Source organism: Sciurus carolinensis, chromosome 6, assembly GCF_902686445.1.
Source record: "Sciurus carolinensis chromosome 6, mSciCar1.2, whole genome shotgun sequence".
In the NCBI taxonomy this organism is placed as follows: domain Eukaryota; kingdom Metazoa; phylum Chordata; class Mammalia; order Rodentia; family Sciuridae; genus Sciurus; species Sciurus carolinensis.
Window position 1 is genome coordinate 107,130,316 of NC_062218.1, and position 19,135 is coordinate 107,149,450.

General features: G+C 44.9%; 1 protein-coding gene across 6 annotated transcripts in view; it reads left to right on the top strand.

Moving 5' to 3' along the window:
- Ablim3 (actin binding LIM protein family member 3) overlaps positions 1–19,135 on the top strand; it is a 110,266-nt gene that overhangs the window by 67,671 nt on the left and 23,460 nt on the right. For all 6 annotated transcript variants that reach the window (XM_047555145.1, XM_047555146.1, XM_047555147.1 and 3 more), the window contains 3 exons: positions 1,859–1,946; positions 14,380–14,438; positions 16,268–16,339. In XM_047555145.1, the coding sequence (XP_047411101.1) occupies positions 1,859–1,946; positions 14,380–14,438; positions 16,268–16,339 (219 nt within the window). The remainder of the gene's footprint in view (positions 1–1,858; positions 1,947–14,379; positions 14,439–16,267; positions 16,340–19,135) is intronic.

Below are 19,135 nucleotides of genomic sequence, written 5' to 3' on the forward strand. Positions count from 1 at the left end.
GTTGACAGGTGCAATGGTCTTATCTCACCAGCTTGGGTGCAGGCTGCTCTAACAGCCTCCCTTCCCTTGACTCATTTTCTACACCCTCAGTGGCCAGGGTTGCTGAGATGGGCACAGAACCTCTTTCAGCTCGGGTGGAGTGGTGGAGTGTGACATTTAGGAAGATGCTATGCTTCACTTTTGCCAAGGCACTATCATCACCCTGGGGAAAAGGTCTATAATTCAAATGATAAAAAAGACATAGAGTAGGAAGAGGCTACTAATTAAACCTATTATCTTTGTCATGATACCAGAGAATCAGTCCCACGACTTCCCAGCTTGGGAAAATAGCAGGTTCCTTCTAAAGTTTGAATGTAGTTTGCTTGGATGATGACAAGGACATTTTCTCATTGGTGGGAACCACATAAATAACCAAGAATGACAAAAGGGGACATTGAAAATATTTTTTTCCTTTTGTAAAAAAATTTCCCTTTTTGCATTCTTGCTAGGTTTTTAGAATAAATCGAGTATCTCCAGAATAGGTAAGCCCAACACCCCACTCTCCCAAAATGGTTGGCAATAGGCTTATTATGCAATTATAATTTTTGAGTTAGAAGCATCAGACCAAGTGGTAAATTGGAAAAGGGGACTTTACAACTCCCAAATATCCATCTGTTTCCCCCAGGCATTACCCACCACCCTGCCCCTGCCCCCAAAAAACCTCTTCCCTAACATGCAAAATATTTCTTCCAAACAGGTCCCACTTTCCAAGCCAGTTGCTGCCCCACACTTACCATATAAAAACACAGGAGCTGCCACCAAAGGGCCTTTATACACCAAGTTCTCCCAGTTGGGATGTTAGTGTCAGACTTATCAGTATGGAATGCAGTATTGATCTGGTGGCTGCTCCCACAGATCTGGCCCCAACCCTGCTGCTGGCTTCCAGTGAGACCTTAAGGCACAGCCTTCTCGGAGGCTGTTTCTTCCCTACATAGAAGAATTTGTGGCTGCAGTCATTTCCATTTTTAATGTAAATACTAGTGGGGGATAAAGGTGGAGAAAGGGAAGGGGACTCGCCAAAGCCAAATCAGGGTGGACTGGACTCAGGGCCAAGGTACCCAGGTGCAACAGTTTGGCCTGGGGGTGAGGCGCTCCCAGGAAGCCTTGGCTTTTTGAGTACCACTGAGCACTAAAAATATGTCCTTCACATGCCATTCACAATTTGTACCATGTCTGTGAACCTTGTATGTTCACTCATTCTTTAATACTTTGATTTGTCCTTCAGTCACCTCACTGACATACAAGAAAACTTATACTGCAGGAAAGCCTGTCTCACTTGCCATGGTGCAGATACCTCCAAATTGAATACAGTGCTAGCTAGATGCTATTGCTTGTGGAGGCTGCAAGCCTCACACCTGTTCTCATTCCTAAAAGGAGAGATGAGTATGTTTTGGATAAATGTTAAACATGTACTGGCATCAAACTGGCACTTTGTCTTTGATAAAAGAAGAATTGATAGAAGATTTAAAAGGAGATCATTTCTTTGTTGTAGTTGAATGTTATCATATCCTAAGTTCATGAGCCATTTAAAGCCATTTCCAGTAAGTACCACTAGTAGTAAAGGCCCCACATGTAGGGAGATGCTGAGATGTCCTCAAAGGAAAACTATTTTCTCATGGAAATGAGGAGATGGAACTAGTGGCCTCTGCAGGACCCTTTTCCCTGCAGGTGTCCATGGAAGTCCCTTGAGTTTCCATCAGGGAACCATGGAGGGAGTCACCAAGCTTCCTGGGTAGACTCTCATATGTTTCTGGATTTAGTTGCCCACTGGACAGTTGCCCTAGCTCTGACATCCTATTTCACCTCTTGATTTCCATAGGCAGGAGGGAAGCACTACCACCCCACCTGTGCTAGATGTGTGCGCTGCCACCAGATGTTCACAGAAGGGGAAGAGATGTACCTCACAGGTAAGCAAATCGGACCCTCTATAAGGCATTCTGATCCACTCATGACTGAAAAGGAGATGTGGCCTCCTTCCATTTTGATATTATCTTTGCTTGTTGGCTTGTCCTCAAAATTGCAATTAATTCGCCTCTCTCTGGGTGGATGGAAAAAGTTGCTGGTGTGGCTAATATAAAGTGACATGTAATCTGCCTTCCGTCCTGTGCGCCTCCACCTGCTGCTCAGCTGGCCTGCTTCCCTGGCAGTGCTCTGAGAAGATCCTCTGGTTCTGCCTGGGGGTGGGAGGCCTTGCACAGGGCCACGGGGCCAGAGAACTTCAGAGAGATGTCTCAGTTGCAGAGTCTACAGCATCACGGCCTTTACCCAGCATCTATCTTATCCTAGTCCTTCTCCCCACATCTCAGAGCATCACACTAGGCTGCTGCTTAGACCTTTCAAGGCTCTCAAAGTGCATGAAGAGGAATGCAGTACCCTAATATCCCCCAAGAGCAAACCAGGGCTGCTTCCCCACGGCAACCTCCCAAGGTCCAGCCTCCTGCCCCAGTCTCTTGCCCCAATTAGAAGACCTAATTGGTCTACAGATTCCCCTCAGTCCTCCATCCTCTGCCCAGCCCATCATCCTGCGGCATCACAATACTCTTGGCTTTGCCCCACTGAGAGGTCTTCCAGGTCCCTCCTTGCCCACCAGTTTAGGTACAGACACTTCAGCCTAGCAAACTCGGTCTACTCACCAAGGTCCTAAGCTAGCCTTGAGCCTACCCAACACTTAGGCTGCCAAAGCCAATTTTCAATCCACTTATTCATCCCTTCAACAACTATTTCTTGAGCCCCTACCACGTGCAAGCTGTGCCATGATCCATTGAGAGATATACCACTGCCCTACAGTCCAGTGAGGAGACGGGCAGTTAGTTATGATCCCAGGAAAAAAAGACCAGCAGGGGTGAGTGCCAAGAGGGGAGAAAGAGGGGTGCTGAGCACATGTGGCAGGTTGGGGGAGTTCTAGGAAGTCTCCCTGAGGAAGAGCCAGGAACTCAGGTCCTGGATGAGTGGGTGTTCACTCGTATCTCTGACTATACAGGCTACTATAACAAACTACCATAGACATGGTGGCTTATAAACAACAAAAATTTATTTCTCATAGTTCTGAAAGCTGGGAATTCCCAGGTCAAGGTGCCAGCAGACTCAGTATCTGGTGAGGGCCTGCTTTCTCCTGTGCCTCCCTGCTGTGCCCTCACATGGTAAAGGGGAAGGCATCCCCGTGGAGCCTATTTTATAAGGGCCCTGATCTCATTCATGAAGGTGCTGCTCTCATGACCTAACCATCTCCCAGAAGCCCCACCTCCTAAGACCATCACCTAAGCATGTAGAATTTCAACAGAGGGATTTGGGGGAACATGCACATTCAGACTAGAGCAACTGGACAAAAAGAGGAGGAATGGAATATACCAGCCTGAGGGGACAGAGTCTGCAAGACTCTAAGGTGGGTGAAGAGATAATAAGTTGTGAGATAAGAGGAACTGTGTGGCCAGGTGCAGACACAGAAGAGGTGTGGCCAGAAGATGGACAGGTGTCATCCAGGACCTTGGAGCAAGATGGTGTTCAAAAATGAAGTGACAGCACTTCCTCTTGTCTTCCTTTGCCCTCCTTTGGAAATTCTACCACTCTTGGTCCTGTTCATTCTCTACATGCTTCATAACCCCACCCACAACTTAACACATGCCCTCCTCCCTGAGTCCCCACAGTTCTTTGTTTGCAGCTGGTCCCCTCTCTTGTGGAAGAGTTGTTGGTCCTCTCCCTGAGACCCCCTGCTCCTGACTTTAGCCCCTCAACCTGACACTGGCCCACCTTCCCTCACTGCACAACTGATCACTGCTGGTTGATCGCTGTGCTCAACCCTGTCTATGTATTTGAATAGCCATCTTGGAGAGGAGGGAGAGCCCTTCCTTCAGGTTTCCCCAGAAGGTAACCTTAAGACCAGAGGGCCATGTTTTCCTATCCGACTTGTCCTGGCTATTGCTACCCACAGTCATGAGGTCCCTCAAGCTATAATGAGGCCCATGTGCCTTAGCACTGTTGATATTTTGGGCTGGATTGCTCTTTGGTGTGGAAATTGTCCTGTGCACTATAAAGTAGATAGCAGCATCCTTCCCATGGTGACAACCAAAAATGTCTTCAATATTGCTAAATGCCCTCAGGGAGACAAAATCTTCCTCAGTTGAGAACCACTGGCCTAGAGCTATTCAACAGAAACCTGTGCCATCTACTAGGAGTGCTGAAGCAGGGATTCCTGCGCTGGCTTGGATGAGGTCACCATTTCTAAGATTTTGTGACTCTGTAACTACTTACTTATATGTACTCTCATACAGGTTTGGGGCGGGTGGAAGGATCCCAGGGGTCACTCTAAACTGTAACTTGACTGCCCTCATTGTATAGATAGGGAAAATAGGCCCAGAGAAAGGAAGAGACAGGTGAGAACCAGAGTGTACTGGGGCAAATCAGGATGTGGCCCTGGGAGTCCCCTTCTGGGGTTCTCTTCATCTTTTCTCCTGGGACCCAGGCCCTGGCTGCTATTCAGGTCCCTGCCCCTTCCCATGAGCACCAATCCCCCAGTGCCTGGGTCCCCAAGTGATTCCTACTGCAGGACCCTGTGTTACAAGTCAGCACAAACTGCATGACATCTTAGTGGGCACCATGGGAATCTGGCATTTGCATTTGTCTTGAAAATTCGCTGCACAGTGTTCTTTCCCCCTTCTCTAGTGAACACATCTCCTAGTGTCAAAATTGTCCACATTCCTACCTATGAGTCACTAGCATAACCTCTTCACCTTCCTACCTGAATTCCCAATTCTAACTTTTCCCCCTTTGTGCTTTGACACAAACGGCCTTGGGTTGAATCCTCGTTCTACTGCTTGCTAAGTTTGTGACTTTGGACAAGTCTCCCAACTCTCTGAACCTTTTTTACCTAATCTGTAAAATAAACTAGTAACAGTTGAGACCCTGGCACTTACTTATCCCTATAAGTACAGGCATATTGATACATGGGAAGTTCCCTGTCCATTTAACAAATATCTATTGAAACTACTGTGTGTCCAGTGTGTGCTAACAACTAGAAATGCAGCAGGGATCAGCTCAGACAGCCCCTGCCCTCATGGAGCTCACAGTTGATGAATTAGTGTCTTCGCTCATCCAATTTCACACAGAGGCTGAGGGAGTTAAGTGAACAGCTTCGTGATCGTGATCGGGAATGCACCAACAAACCTAAGGAAGAAATGCCTCCAGGAGGCGGGAGCTATTCTTGGTAGGGAAGAAGGGCCTGTCACCCTCTCATTAAATATCCCCATCCCTACCCTCCTGGCTCCTGGGAGAGTGGGAGTAATTGCAGGGCGTTCAAGGACCTGCCTCAAGGGGTGCTGAGTGATCCTGGAATGAGGGGGCTTGAGTCGTGGGGTGCTAGACTCATGCTGACTCTGGCCGTGGGTGTCTTGTAGGGGTGGCAGCCACCAGGCATTTCTGCTTCCACCAAAAGTTGGCCGTGGACACCTCACCAGGTAGGGGCACCAGGGACACAATGACCTCCTTCAAAAATGGCAAGAAAGGGGGCCCGGCACAGTGGCACACACCTATAATCCCAGGGGCTCAGGAGGCTGAGCCAAAAGGATTGTGTGTTCAAAGCCAGCCTCGGCAACTTATCAAGGCCCTAAGCAACTCAGCAAGACCCTGTCTCTAAATAAAATATTTTAAAAAGGGCTAGGGATGTGGCTTAGTGATTATGGGCCCCTGGGTTCAATATCTGGTACCAAAAAAAAAAAGGGAAAAAAAATGACAAGAAAGCCCTCCTCCCAGGCAGCAGAGAAGTGGAAAGAGCCAGCTGAGAGCCAGAACTTCCATTAACAGATTGTGACCTTGAGAAGTGACTTCCCTCTCTGGGTTTCTTCCTTCACAGATCCAATGTAGACAATATCACAGCCCTTCGTTGATCCACTCCACTAGAAGCCGCACCATGTATCAGGCTGTGGGTCTGGTGCTTGGAGCTAAGCATGGCAGGCATGGCTGCTGCCCTGGTGGAGATTACTTTCTGGAAGGAGAGATTGGCATGAATCAAATGAAAGCGAAGGGAAAGTTTGGGGACAATGGGAATATGTCATCTAGTCTTGGAGGCCAGGGAAGGCTCCCCTAAAGAAGGACCATTTCAAACCAAGATCTTGAAAATGTGTAGGAAGGGAGAGCACTGGAGAGTGGGGGAGGTCAGGCAGGCAGTGAGAAATGCTGGGCAAAAAACCCCAAGGGAGGAGAGAGACATGATGGAGAAACGGAGACAGGGCCACATGCCTGGTCGTGGAGGGCAAGCACACACACAGGCTCTCATGAACATTAGCAGAGAGGATTAATGGGAAAGTGATGAGGACCCCATACAGCAATTCAGAACAGGAGGGAGGGAGAGAGACAGAGGCAGAGAGAGTCCCGGAGAGTGTGTGTTCTGATGCCTGCAAAGTTTATCAACCTTCCCTCATCAGTTCTGTAGCTGGACAGTCCGGTCCTGGCAAATGGTCCTCAAGAGATTCTTTGGTCAGTTTGTTTGCGTTTTAATTGCGGTGTGATGGCTTTCTGATGGACTCTAATTGGGAGAAGTCTGACGTCTGTCTGGAGGAGAACTTCCGGGGCCCCAGGAGACAAATCAAGTTTTCTTTTGTTTTTTAAGTTCAGTTGCGTGTTCAGTCTTTTAACTGTTTTTTGTAAAGATGCCAGACTTCTAATCTGTTTGTTATCCAAACCCTTCATTTGGACTTCACCAGGAAATTAGGTCACTGATTTTTGTGCGGTAAAATAATAGCTAAAATGTTGCAGGTTCAGGGCAAAAACTCACACTGAAATCACAAAGGTTGCAGTTGCTGGACCAGTGGGAATTTTTTTTTAACTCCAAATATGGTTCATGAGATAGATTTTGCTCTTGTTCTAAATGTGCCTGTGCCCAGGGCGAAAAGGAAGGATTCTGCTTCACTTCTTCTGTCTACAGGAAATACCAACTCCACCTCCCACCCCATCCCAAGGACCTACAACAGTAACACTAGAGATGAGGGGTTCCGCTACATATTTAACAACAGTTCTCTGTTATCATTTGTATTTTCAACTAAAACCCACAAGGTAGGAAATCAGTTATGAAATCCTGGGACAAATCCTGCTCTGCTAATGAAAGTATTGTAACACATTGTAGATTCTACCAATAATAAATATGATAAAATAATAGTAATAATAAAATGTCATCAGCTGATATTGACTAAGCATTGACTATGTGCCAAATACTATACTAGGAGTTTTAAATATATCCCCCTTTTATCATCACAACTACTTTGTGAGCTTAAAAAATTCATTAATATATTAATATCTTCATTTTAGAGAAGAAAAACAAAAGCTTATAGAGGTTACATTGTCTGACCAAGGTTAGCTTGCCTGTCTTGCTAGAGTTTCTGTTTTCTTGTGTAGTACCAAATTCTTAAGCTATGTGACCTTCTGAATTCTGAGTCTCCTGAAATTGTGTGCCAAATTCTGCATATAGGTGTGTTTCTCTAGGAAGAAAATCCATAACTTTCATGATTTTCAGAGGGGTCTGTGGTCCAAAATAAAGTAAAAAAAACCTCAGCTCTGTGTTAATGCAAATCCAGAATGCAGACTTGAGGTTCACTTTGATAATTACACCAAACTCCTCCTTTATATAACTGAGTCTATTTCGGACCACTTATTTTTTTAGTTCAGATGATACAAGGCCCTGGTATCAGGAGGGGTGTCCTGGCACAGCTGGGGATGCCATTGATATTTATTTAGCAAAGGCCTCCTTTTCCTCTGACAGGTAATTCAGAATAGGAGCACTGAGCTATAGATGTCCCAGAGAAGTGCCTCCTGCTGTCACAGGTTGTGGCAAGCCAGCCCTCAGTCATGATCTTTGCCTGTCATCAAACTACTTTCAAAGGCACTATTGTAGTATTGGTTGCTATCATTTTATAGTTCAGCATTATTACTTTAAATTGGATCTCTCTACTGACAGCTTAGGTTGTAGGAGTTATGCTTAAAAACTTTAAATCTTATGTTTCCCCAATCCTGCTACATAATTTTAGATTCTTCAAACATATTCTGTTCCTGTACTAAATTGATATTTCCTAAAGTCTGACTGTACTAAGCATATTTCATTTTAAATAGAGTACATTTTAATTTTTGATAAGCTGCCATTTTTTATTTTAGATTTTTAAGGGTTACCAAACATCTTGAATCATATAGAAAATATCACAGTGTAGTAGTCTCAGACTTGTTTTCTTAAAGTCTGTTTCCAGCTTGCTTCTCTCAGGTCACCACAAACTCAAGACGATGTAGCACTGTTCTTGCCAGTTACATGTCACATCTACTTTACCAGCCAATTTGTCCATGTTGGTCAGAATTAGGTCCAGAGCAGCAATTTCCCTGGTTGCTTCCTCTATTTTCTGAGAAACACTATTGCCCGTGGGGTAAGTCAAGAACTTGTCAGATACTCAGGTTTAGCCTGATGAAATGTTTTATTAGTCTGGACTTTGTAAGTGACAGAACCCCAGCTCAAACCACGTTAGGTCAAAGAGAATTGATGGCTCTCAGAACTGAGGAGCATCTAGGAGAGCTGGGTTGAGGGGCCCACAAGTATCATTAGGCAGTTCTTCTCCCCACTTCTTTTTGTATTTGGCCCATGATCTCCTGCCTCAGACTGCTGGGGGGCACTATGTGGGGGGAAGGAGGCCATGGCCAGCCCCTAGTCCCCAGCCATACAAAGAAGTAACACTCTTCACTGGGCTCAGAGAGAAATCCCAGAGACTCCAACAACCTGACCTGTGCTATATGCCAGTGTTCAGGCCAGGGCAGCAAGACAGAGGTAGACAAACAGGTGAGACATTCCAGCTCCCTAAATCCCTGTTGTCCTATCTGTAGAAGAAGGATGAGATCAGGCCCTGCCACTGAAGGCTGTTGTGAGGATCAGCTGAGCTGCTGCAGGGTATGGGCTTAGCACAGAGCACGGCCCTGCCAGCTCTGCCAGTCTGAGCTCCTGATAAACACCCAGAGATGACCATGCCCCAGGATGCAGACTGGATCCTGTCATTATTAAGGATGCTCGAGCAAGATTCAGCATATATGCTCAGCAAAGATTAGCATTATAATTTTTTATTTAATTACTACTGCTCTAAAATTGGTACATAGCATGAGGCCAGGCACAGGCACTCTATAAATGTTAGCTATAATAATACCAATAAAAATAATAAGAACACTTAGTGCTTGGCATAAACTAAGCATTCAGTACCTTTTAATCACTGTCCCAGCTGTTCCTATCAGCAGTCATTACTTGGCCTGAATTACTAGGCACCGCGTGACTGCTGCTCTCCTTGCCCCTCCAGCTGAAACCCTCCATGGTCGCCAGCTTCATAGTACTAGGCACTTTTCTCCCCCTACATCTTTATTAAGTTTCAAGCCCCCTTCATCATGGCAACCCCAGGCAAATGGGTCTTTCCCACTTCTCCCAAGGTGCCCTCCTCCCTGGAACAAGCCCAACCTCCAGAAGGGTGTGCTGGCAACCAAGCAGGTTTCTGCCCAGCAACTCTACCTGCACAGCCAACCTGTCACTCACTGCATCCCCCTCCTCACCCAGGACCTAATGGGAACAAACACTCCCCACCCCAGCCTCCCAGTGACTCCTTTCCCCTGCCCAAACTAGCCCCTGGCACAGACTATAAGTGACACAAAGCACCAACTACAGGTGGATACTGTTCTAAGTGTTATACTCACATTATCTGGTTGATCCTTTAAATGAACCTACGAGGCAGATACTGTCATTATCCCCACTGTATAGACAGGGAAACCAAGGCCCAGAGTGGTAATTGAGTTGCACTAGACACGCAGCTACTAATGCAGTAAGTGACGTAACCAGGATCCAAACCTCATAAGAACATTATATTAAATAATGAATAGAGTGCTGGAGGCCTGGGGAAGATTGCTAATGCCCAAGATGATGGTAATGATGACATTGTTGTCTCATGGCACATTCAACAAAAGATTCTGCTTGTCTCCCTCCTGCACAGTCTGCTCCCTAGTGACAGAGGAAAAACAGGGTACCCTGTGGTCTGCAGCAGCAATCCTCTACTGGGGGATGTGGACAGGGATTTTCTTTTTCATTGAGATAACATTCACATAACATAAAATTAGCCATTTAAAGTGTACAGTTCAGTAGGTTATAGTGCATGTTGTGTGACCACCACCTCTATCTAGTTTCAAAACATTTTCATCATCACAAAAGAAACCCCAGACCCATTAAGCAGTTGCTCTCCATTCCCAGCTCCCCCTTGCCTCTGGCAGCCATCAGTCTGCTGTGGGTCTATAGATCTCCTTATTTTGGGTAGTTCATGTAGGCAGAATCATACTATATGTGATCTTACTCTATGTAACTTCTTCCCTGAGCATGAAGTTTTCTAGGTTCATATATGTCATAGCATGCATCGGTATGTCGTAACTTTTATGATTGAATAATATTCTATGGTATGGATATACCACATCTATTTATCTGAATGAGGATGTTAAAGGAGAAACTCTAGTCTTTGTCACAAAGGTAGTGCTGCTGTCACAAAGGCAGAAAGCTGAGAGATCTCCCCCTGCTGTGGTCAAGAGAAATATGGAGAAGAAACCCACTGCAGAATTCCCTGGCGGGAATCAGAGACTAAAGACTCAAGTGTCCACTTCAGTGAGTGAGAAGGGCTGGGAGTTTGACATGGGGAGCATCCACAGGGAAGATCACAGCAACCTGCAGGATCTAAAAACATTCAGATTCAAAAAATGTTTCAAAGCACAGTGCTGACCAAACAAGAACCTTCAGGCTTGCCACTCTCAGTCACCATTGTGTTTATAAACCCTGCCTGGGGATCCTGGAAGATGATGGTACCTGTTCTGGCTTTGGCATTTGAAACAAAGTCTTTGACAAACTGAATTTCAAGGTCCAGCAGAGATGTACTGGGTTCCGGACCACTGAATCAAGCCCTGATGTTACAGGTGTGGGGTATGTTGTAACCAGTCAGATGCACCCCTGTGGACCCTGCTCAGGATGAAGAACGACCCTAATGGCAGCTGAGGGGCCCTTCAGGAGACTGAGGTCTCCATCTGAGTCAGCTGACACAGAAACAGCCAACACATCAATTCTGTGACCGTCCAGTCGGTTTCACCTGCAGAGCCTGGAGTTATGAATAACAATCTCAGAAAGAAAAAAAAAAAAAAAAAAAAAAAAGAGCATGACTTGTGGAACCCGGAGTCCAACAATCAAATAGTGTTGCATTCTTACAGGATATTAGAGTTGTGTCTTGTATAATTTGTTTCTTTTCCTCAAAGAAACCAATATGGAATGTGATCTGATAGTTAGCCCTCTGTTTTTTGTATTTATGGTCATCAAATCATGGGGAGCTGTTGAAGCATCAATTCCCAGGCCCCTCCTCTAGGAAGTTGGTGTCAGTGGCTCCAGGGCCCTGGGAATCTGCATTTTACCAGGCTCTAAGACAAGTGGTGCATAATGTATGCCTTAACACTCAGCCTGGAATTGTACCTGTCAAATCAGAGTCTGGATTGTTCTACCTGTCCAAATCTTTGGGCCCAGCTTTCAGAATTCACATGGCCTAGGACAGAATCTCCTATTTCTTTTGTTTATTCATTCATTCAATGATTATTTATTGAGACTTTTCCATCCTTGCAGTTAAGATGGAAGTGAATCCCTCTCATAGAATTTACACTCTCATTGCAGTTATTGGATAGGAGCAGGTAATTATTTTCTTTATACACAAAAGACTGTTACAGTGGAAACAGAATCTTCAAGGATTGAGATGGTTGGTCAGACACCTTCAGTGTAACTACTAAGTGATGAGTCTCCTCCACGATATCCCTGCTGAGTACTGAAATATTTCTAGGCCCAGGAATCTCACTGTCAGATGGAAGAGACCATTCAATTCTCAGATGTTAATTTCCCTTCCCTGGAACTTATGCTTCTTAGTTCTTGTTCTACTTTATAAGATTTGCAAAGCAAATGAAAACCTCTTCCCACAGAGAGCCATTAAAATATTCAAAGACACACTTTGCCATTCTGTTCAGTTTTCTCAGGGTGAAGACCCTGCCTTAGGACCTAATTTGGGGTATCCTCCCTACTCTGGTTATCATCCTCCTTGGATGCCTCCTCACCTTGTAGCTTTTTAAAAATACAAAGATAGGATACAATCAGTCATCCAGATTAAAGAATTTTTAAACATACATGGGCCAGGCACAGAAAGAAGTGAATAACCACCTTCTTTCCTGTGGACATTGTTATCCTTCTGTTATTGTCAAGTGACTGAGCTATTGGTCAAGTACATAGACTCAGCAGATGATAATTTCAGTCATCTTCAAGAAAAAAAAATTTTTTTCCCTTCAGTTATCTCAGTTTACTGCTAGCTACCAACAAATTCTTTATTGACCCTCTTTTATTTAGATGATTCACAGCCAACTCCTAAACTTACCTTTTTCACTTCTAGTGATATTTCCATTCTTTTGATCCTTCCCCCACCTCATTTATTATATAAAGATGCTTTCCCATATGCAGAGTGCTGAAGCTAATGGCCACTCCTGGCTCAGTTTTATTTCAGATCAGACATGTCAATGTTATGGAGTCAACAAGCCTGAGCTCGCCCTCCTACTGGACACATCCTTTCCCTGCTTGAGAACTTCTGCCCCCTTCACCCTTCCTATGTGTCTTTCACCTACTCCATTGACCCCTTCAGACCTTTGTGTCCACCTAGTCCATTTCCTATAGTGACCTGTAACATGTGTTTCCTGCCAGAGCCACAGTTGTAAACAACTCCTGGTAGATCCAGGAGCAACTCAGAGAGGAACCAGAAACGCTCTCTCCAATAACTCCCGAAAGCAAAGATCCCGGCCAACAGCTCGTTAGTGGACACACCCTGTGACTGCTGGCTCAAGTCACTGATCCAGAGTCCCTCTACTGGGCTCTGAGAGCCATTGCATTTACTCTAGCAGGACTTAAACTCCTATTGAAAAATTAAGAGCCCCAAAGAATATCAGCAGATAAGAACTGAAGATTCCTACTGCACAAAAGACAAAACTGGTCCTAGAAGATGAAAATAAGCTCCAAGATTAAGTCTCTCCATATTGGTATTCAGATGGAGAAACTGGGACCCAGAGAAAGGATGTGTTAGGGGCTGAGCAGAGATAAGAACCCAGAGCTCCGTACTTAGAGCCCATCCTCTCTCTTTTCTTCTGGGTCTGATCATATGACCTTATACCACCCTCCTGTCCCTAGCCAGTATTCTGGTCCTGGGGGCTCCAGGCAACAAACCATAATGGAAAGAATATCCTAGAAACAAAGTTAGACAAACACATGCCATCTGGGTGCTCAGGAATCCAGCCATTTGCTGGTTCCTTTCCTTTTAGGGCTGGTTACAAGAGCAATGGCTCCAGAGGGATAATATGTTCCTATTTTTCCTTCTAATCCAGGACACCTGTCCCTCCTTTGGGGAATGTGTAATATTAGGGGCTTCATGTCAACATGTGACTAGCCACCTGTTGCTCATGCCTTTCCAAATTGGCATCTCGAGTTTGGGGCTGGCCAACTGGACCCCCACCCACGATAAAATGTGGGCTTTAGCAACACAAATATACTAGATTTGAAGAGTCTGTAGTCCCTGAGGAATTAGCAGGTCAAGGCAATGCTCTTAAGCAGAAAAAACCATGACACCTCCTCCCCTTCAACGTGATAGCTCTGATAAGTTTTAAGTCTGTCCTAAGTCTTTGAAGAGAAGGAGGCTGGAGTTCAACACAGTCTGTCATTTTCTTTCATCCCTCGCTGCCATTCATTCATTCGACAAATATTTATTGACCACCTGCTCTGTGTCACTCATTGCCAATCATCCACTCATCTATTTACCCCACAAACATCTATGGACCTCCACTAAGAGCAAAGTCCTATGCTGAGTGCTGGGGGAGATATGGCAATGAATAAAGCTCAGGTCTGCCCCAGAAGGAGTCTTATTTAATTGGGTTGGGGAATTTCAAGCTACTGGGACTTGAGGCTCTTTGGGTGAAGAGAGATACAAAGAACTATGGAACACAGAGGAGAGAAAAGTCACCCCCAACTGGCAGGTAAGAAAGTTTGCAAGAGGGTGTCGTGTAAGACCTGAACCTTGAGGAACGGGTAGGATTTCAATACACAGAAAACACACATGGGCAGTCAAGTTGGCATACAGTGGCAAGGTGCCAGGAGGGAACTAAGAAAGCAGAGGGGGTCCTCCCAGTGATGTGTAGGGCGCATGTGCCGCTGGAAGAGTAAGTCCAGTGGGGAAAGGGTACATATTCAGAATATTGTTGGTTTCAAAAGTCTGAGCCTTTGCTATTTTCTTGGCCCCTTAGGTTCTGAGGTTTGGCACCCCATCTGCAAGCAGGCAGCCCGGGCAGAGAAGAAATTAAAGGTAAGCACGCTAGTAATGATGCCAGAACAGCAGTCCTATACAGAGACGTTTAACCTGTGACTCTGGGTTCCTGACACTATGGGGAGTGGGTGGAGCCACCCAGGCTGCAGAGAGAGCCGGGCTCCTGGGTTCTTGATGCTGTGAAAGGGATATCTGGGGTGTGGGTAGGGGATAGGGATCGTAGTTGACCTCCAACGTGTCTTTATACCCTGACACCTGGCTATCATATTTCCTGCTGGAGTCTCCTTAACGAAAAACACACCTATGCAATTTCTGACCAGCTACTTACATGTGTCTCCTTTGCCATTTCATCCACTTACTGTAAATTGTGTGGAAGAACTGGTTTATTGATGTGTGATTTCTTTTGATCCATGCATGAAATTTTTACTGTTTCTTCCAAGGTCTCTTTTATTTAAGGTGTCAGAAAACATAACTTTTCTTCCTCAATCTCTCCCTCTTTGAGGGCATTTCCAAATTTGAGTCATTCTTTAAAGCCCTGGGGCTAGCTGGGCACCATGGGTCACACCTGTAATCCCAGCAGTTTGGGAGGATCATGAGTTCAAGGCCAGCCTCAGCAATTTAACAAGGCCCTAAGCAACTCAGTGAAACCCTGTCTCAAAGTAAAACATAAAAAGGGCTGGGGATGTGAATCAGTGGTTAAGTGCCCTGGGTATGGTCCCTGGTACCAAAAAAAAAATGAGACTTTTTGCTATATAAATGCACTACCTCTTTGTATCATTATAAACTCGATATTTTTCTTCAAATCAACTCATTACTTTGAACTTAACTAAAATTATTTTAAAATAAACTTTATATTGCCAAGTGGAAATTAACAGTACTTGTTGTAAATAAAAGGCTACAATAAAATAAAATAATTCTTGAGATTAAATCTTAAAACTTCTAGATAACATTGCCTGCACTCTCCTTAGTAAGGAAGAAAAAAAAAAGGTAAATTAGCTATTGTTGAGACAGTTGTTGAAATGTATTAGCACCAAATTGAGAGTCCTCTTTGATCCAATCAAAAGAATTGAAATAAAACATTACATTTTACTCACTCTGTGACTCAGTGTTACCAAACGTTCCACCTACACTCATCTCCCAGAACCACCGCTAGTTCACAATTCATATTTTGGAAAAGACTGCTCTGTAGCCCCACTCAGAACACTTTAAATTGCAGGATGAGAGGTCTGGGAGGGAACTGAGCAATCTTGAAGCTTAGCCCCTTCATTTTACACATCAGGGATCCAAGATCTCTAAAATCACAGGCTTTACCAGTGGTCCTTGATTCCCAAGCCATTGACTTTGTCACCACAGCACGCTGCCACTCTTGTGGAGGCATAAGATTGACATCATGCTGTTCTGCTGAGGGAGCTATTAATCCATCATTGTCAATATTCAGAGAGATTTTTTTTTAATTTTTCTCTTAAGTTGGTATCAATTTGCAAAGGGTACGTGATAAAGAATCAGCATATTGTGCAATTACATGTAGTGAATAAACAAACTACTGAGGAATGAATATTATACACTTTTACTTCAAGTAAAGACAGTATTGACTGGGATAATCCAAAATGAAAAGTTTATGAGTAAGTTTCTGTTTAAAATGCTTGCTACAAATATATAGAAAATAAATTCATATTCTATCCAACAGCCTGAAATCCTATGCATTTTGGATCTCATTCATACTCAGACATTGATTTAAAAGGCAGAAAATAAAAAGAGAGTACAAAAGTAGCCAGAAAATACGTAGTGCTGCTAATGTACCAGGTCAACCCTCCCCACCAAGCCTAGGGTGCGGCTTCTCACCTCTTCTGCTTTCCTCTCTCCCACAGCATAGACGGACATCTGAAACCTCCATCTCACCCCCCGGATCCAGTATTGGGTCACCCAACCGAGTCATCTGCGTATGTATTACTTTTCATCCCCTGAGGGGCCTTTCCCATTCCTTGCCTGGCGTCTGAAATTTCTAAGGATGAAGTAACCATCAGGTTTTCAGTCAAATGATATTTGGTGAGTGCCTGTTATGTGCCAGGCCCTGAGGATACAGTGAGTACAGAGAGGACACTGACACAATTTGGTAAACCAAGAGTCACAAAGATAGTGCAGAGCTCCATGAAGCAGGAGAAACCAAGTGTAATGATAGTGAGCGCCTTTGTTGAGTTTTGAAGCCAGCGTGAGGCCCCTCCTAACCCATTCCTTAACCAAGACAAGGGTAAAGTAAGCATTGGGACCAGAGAGGCATTCAGAGTGCAGATCCGGTGGAATGTTGATGTGAAGGCAGGAGTGCGTGCGGATAAGGAAGGAAGATGAAGGAGGCCGTATGATGTGGAAACAGCTACACAGATTTGGGAACATGCAGAACAGTTGTCTAATCGTGCAAGAAGTCCAGGGATGAAGAAGATCACCTGCAGGTGTCCGAGCTGCCATCCCCAGAGTCATTCAAACACAGACAGTCTAATCTGCCAGGGATGAGGCAGAAGAAACAGAGTTAGATGACCTCAGAGGTCCCTTGTGTATGTGATTTATTCATTCATTCAACAAATGTGTGCTGAGCTTCTACTCTGTTAATAAGCACTGTGCTCCATGCTGGGGAAACAGTGGCGAACAGCACACACCTGATGCCTAGCCTCCTAATGTAAGACATAGAAGCCAGGAACATCAGATGCAGTTATGATAAGTTTCAGGAAGAGAAAGCACAGGGTTCCCTTGATGCTCCAGATGAATAGAGAAACCTGAAGGTCCAGGACCAGGTTGGGGAGGAGGCATCCTGAGGAAGAAACATTTAAACTCAAACCTGAGGGGTAAACAGGAGTCAGTCCAAGGAGGTGAGGGTAGCAGAGCCCAAGAGAACCGAATTGAGCATCAGATAACATTCTGATTGACTCCTGCACTGTACCAGCCTTCCACAAGACCAGACATGTCAGGGAGTGGTCAAGGGAGGAGACCTGTGCCTAGGGATAAGCTCGAGATACAGTCCCCAAACCCACTAGCTTGGGGTGGGTCCTGACACCAAGACGAGGTCGTTACTCCAAATCCATATCCAATTTCCTCTTTGATCCCTGGATAATGCCCATTGATGAGACTATTTCCTTTCCTTTCTTCTTTTGGTCAATTAAAAAAAAAAAAAAAAAAAAAAACATAGAAATCATTGACTTCCATTTCAATGTGGGTCAATACTACCATGTGGCTGACACAGAAGACAAGCTACTCTTTCTTTATTTGTGGTACTGGGGATCAAACCCGTAGCCTCGCACATGCTAGGAAAGTGCTTTATCACTGAACTAAACCCCCAATCCAAGAAACAGACTTTTTCTCATTGAAGATTCCTGTCCTGCACAAGAAAGAAGACTCTCTTCTATGCTATGAATGGGACCAGACAACAGCAGGATCGGTTGGCTGTTTCAGATCCTGCTCTGTGAGGTCATTAACAAATGTGAGCATATCTCCAGGAAGTGAGGGCTCAGGAAGCTGCAGCACTAGAATGCCATTATTCACCAACTGGTCTCCCTGTGTTACCTGGGAGCCTTGTTAACCCTGGTGAAATAAGTTGATCCCTGATGTTCACCTTGGAGTTGTGGAGAAAGCCTGCTAGACTTGGTCCCATAAGAAGCAGCTTCACTGCAGATGATCAGTAGGAACTGGGACCCCTGCGCTCCTGCCTTCCAGCTGGGGGCTGATTGTCGAGATCAGTTGCCCCTCACATCCAAGTCTTACCTTGCATGTGCTCCTTTCATCTCACATACAGACGCTTGTCATATACATGTCATATCAGCCATGTTTAACTCAGACCTTTCCAAACATGGCTTCCAAATTTGACAAAGCATCTGTCTGCTCACATTAGGGATATGCAATAACACATAGAAAGATGGAATATTGGTTTCATAGATAATTGATATTTTCATATTAAAATAGAATCATCAGTGAACATGGAATAGGCAGATTCTTTTAAACTTGCAAACGTTTTTCCATCCCCACTGACTTCTAGAATTATCTTGGGGTAGCTTAATTTCAACCAGCCCCACATATTCTCTTCCTTCCTGGCTAATTACATTAGGATACCTCTAATCAATCACTGTGCCTCCAGACCTAAGGTTCATTTATAGCACTGTAAATAAAGCAGCTATAGGAAGAAACATAAATTTAGTAATTTTGAGGTTTGGAGTAAAGTGCCAAAATGACTCAGTATTCATCAAGATGAGTTTGTAAAAGGGCAGGAGCTCTCAAGGTCAGGATCTAACATCCCAAGACCAAGGCATCAATTGCTTCAGGAAGTTGCCTCCTCTAAGCAGCTTCCCCTGGCCCACATACCCCAAAATTGATGGACATGTGGGTGTCTGCACCATCTCTGGCAGAAATTAGATGGTACAACTCAAGGAGTTGGGCTGAGCAGATTTTCATGGAGGGATAAAGGTACCCACAAGTAATAGGAAGGCATCCAAATACAGCAACAGAGGGATATTGTCACCACCCCAGGAATAATGACACAAGAGAAAGGAACAACATTACCAGAGTTGGCAGGAGATAAAGCTGTGAAGAAGAGCCACCAGACAGAAGTTATGCTCAGTACCCATCCAGGCAGGAAAGTTGCAAGGGGAATAAGTAGCGCCATCTTTCCTTCCACTCACCGCCCAGGCTGCTGGTGCCTCCAACTGCCAACCTACTTACAAAGAGAGGCTGTGGTGCAGACAGGGGGCTCAGGA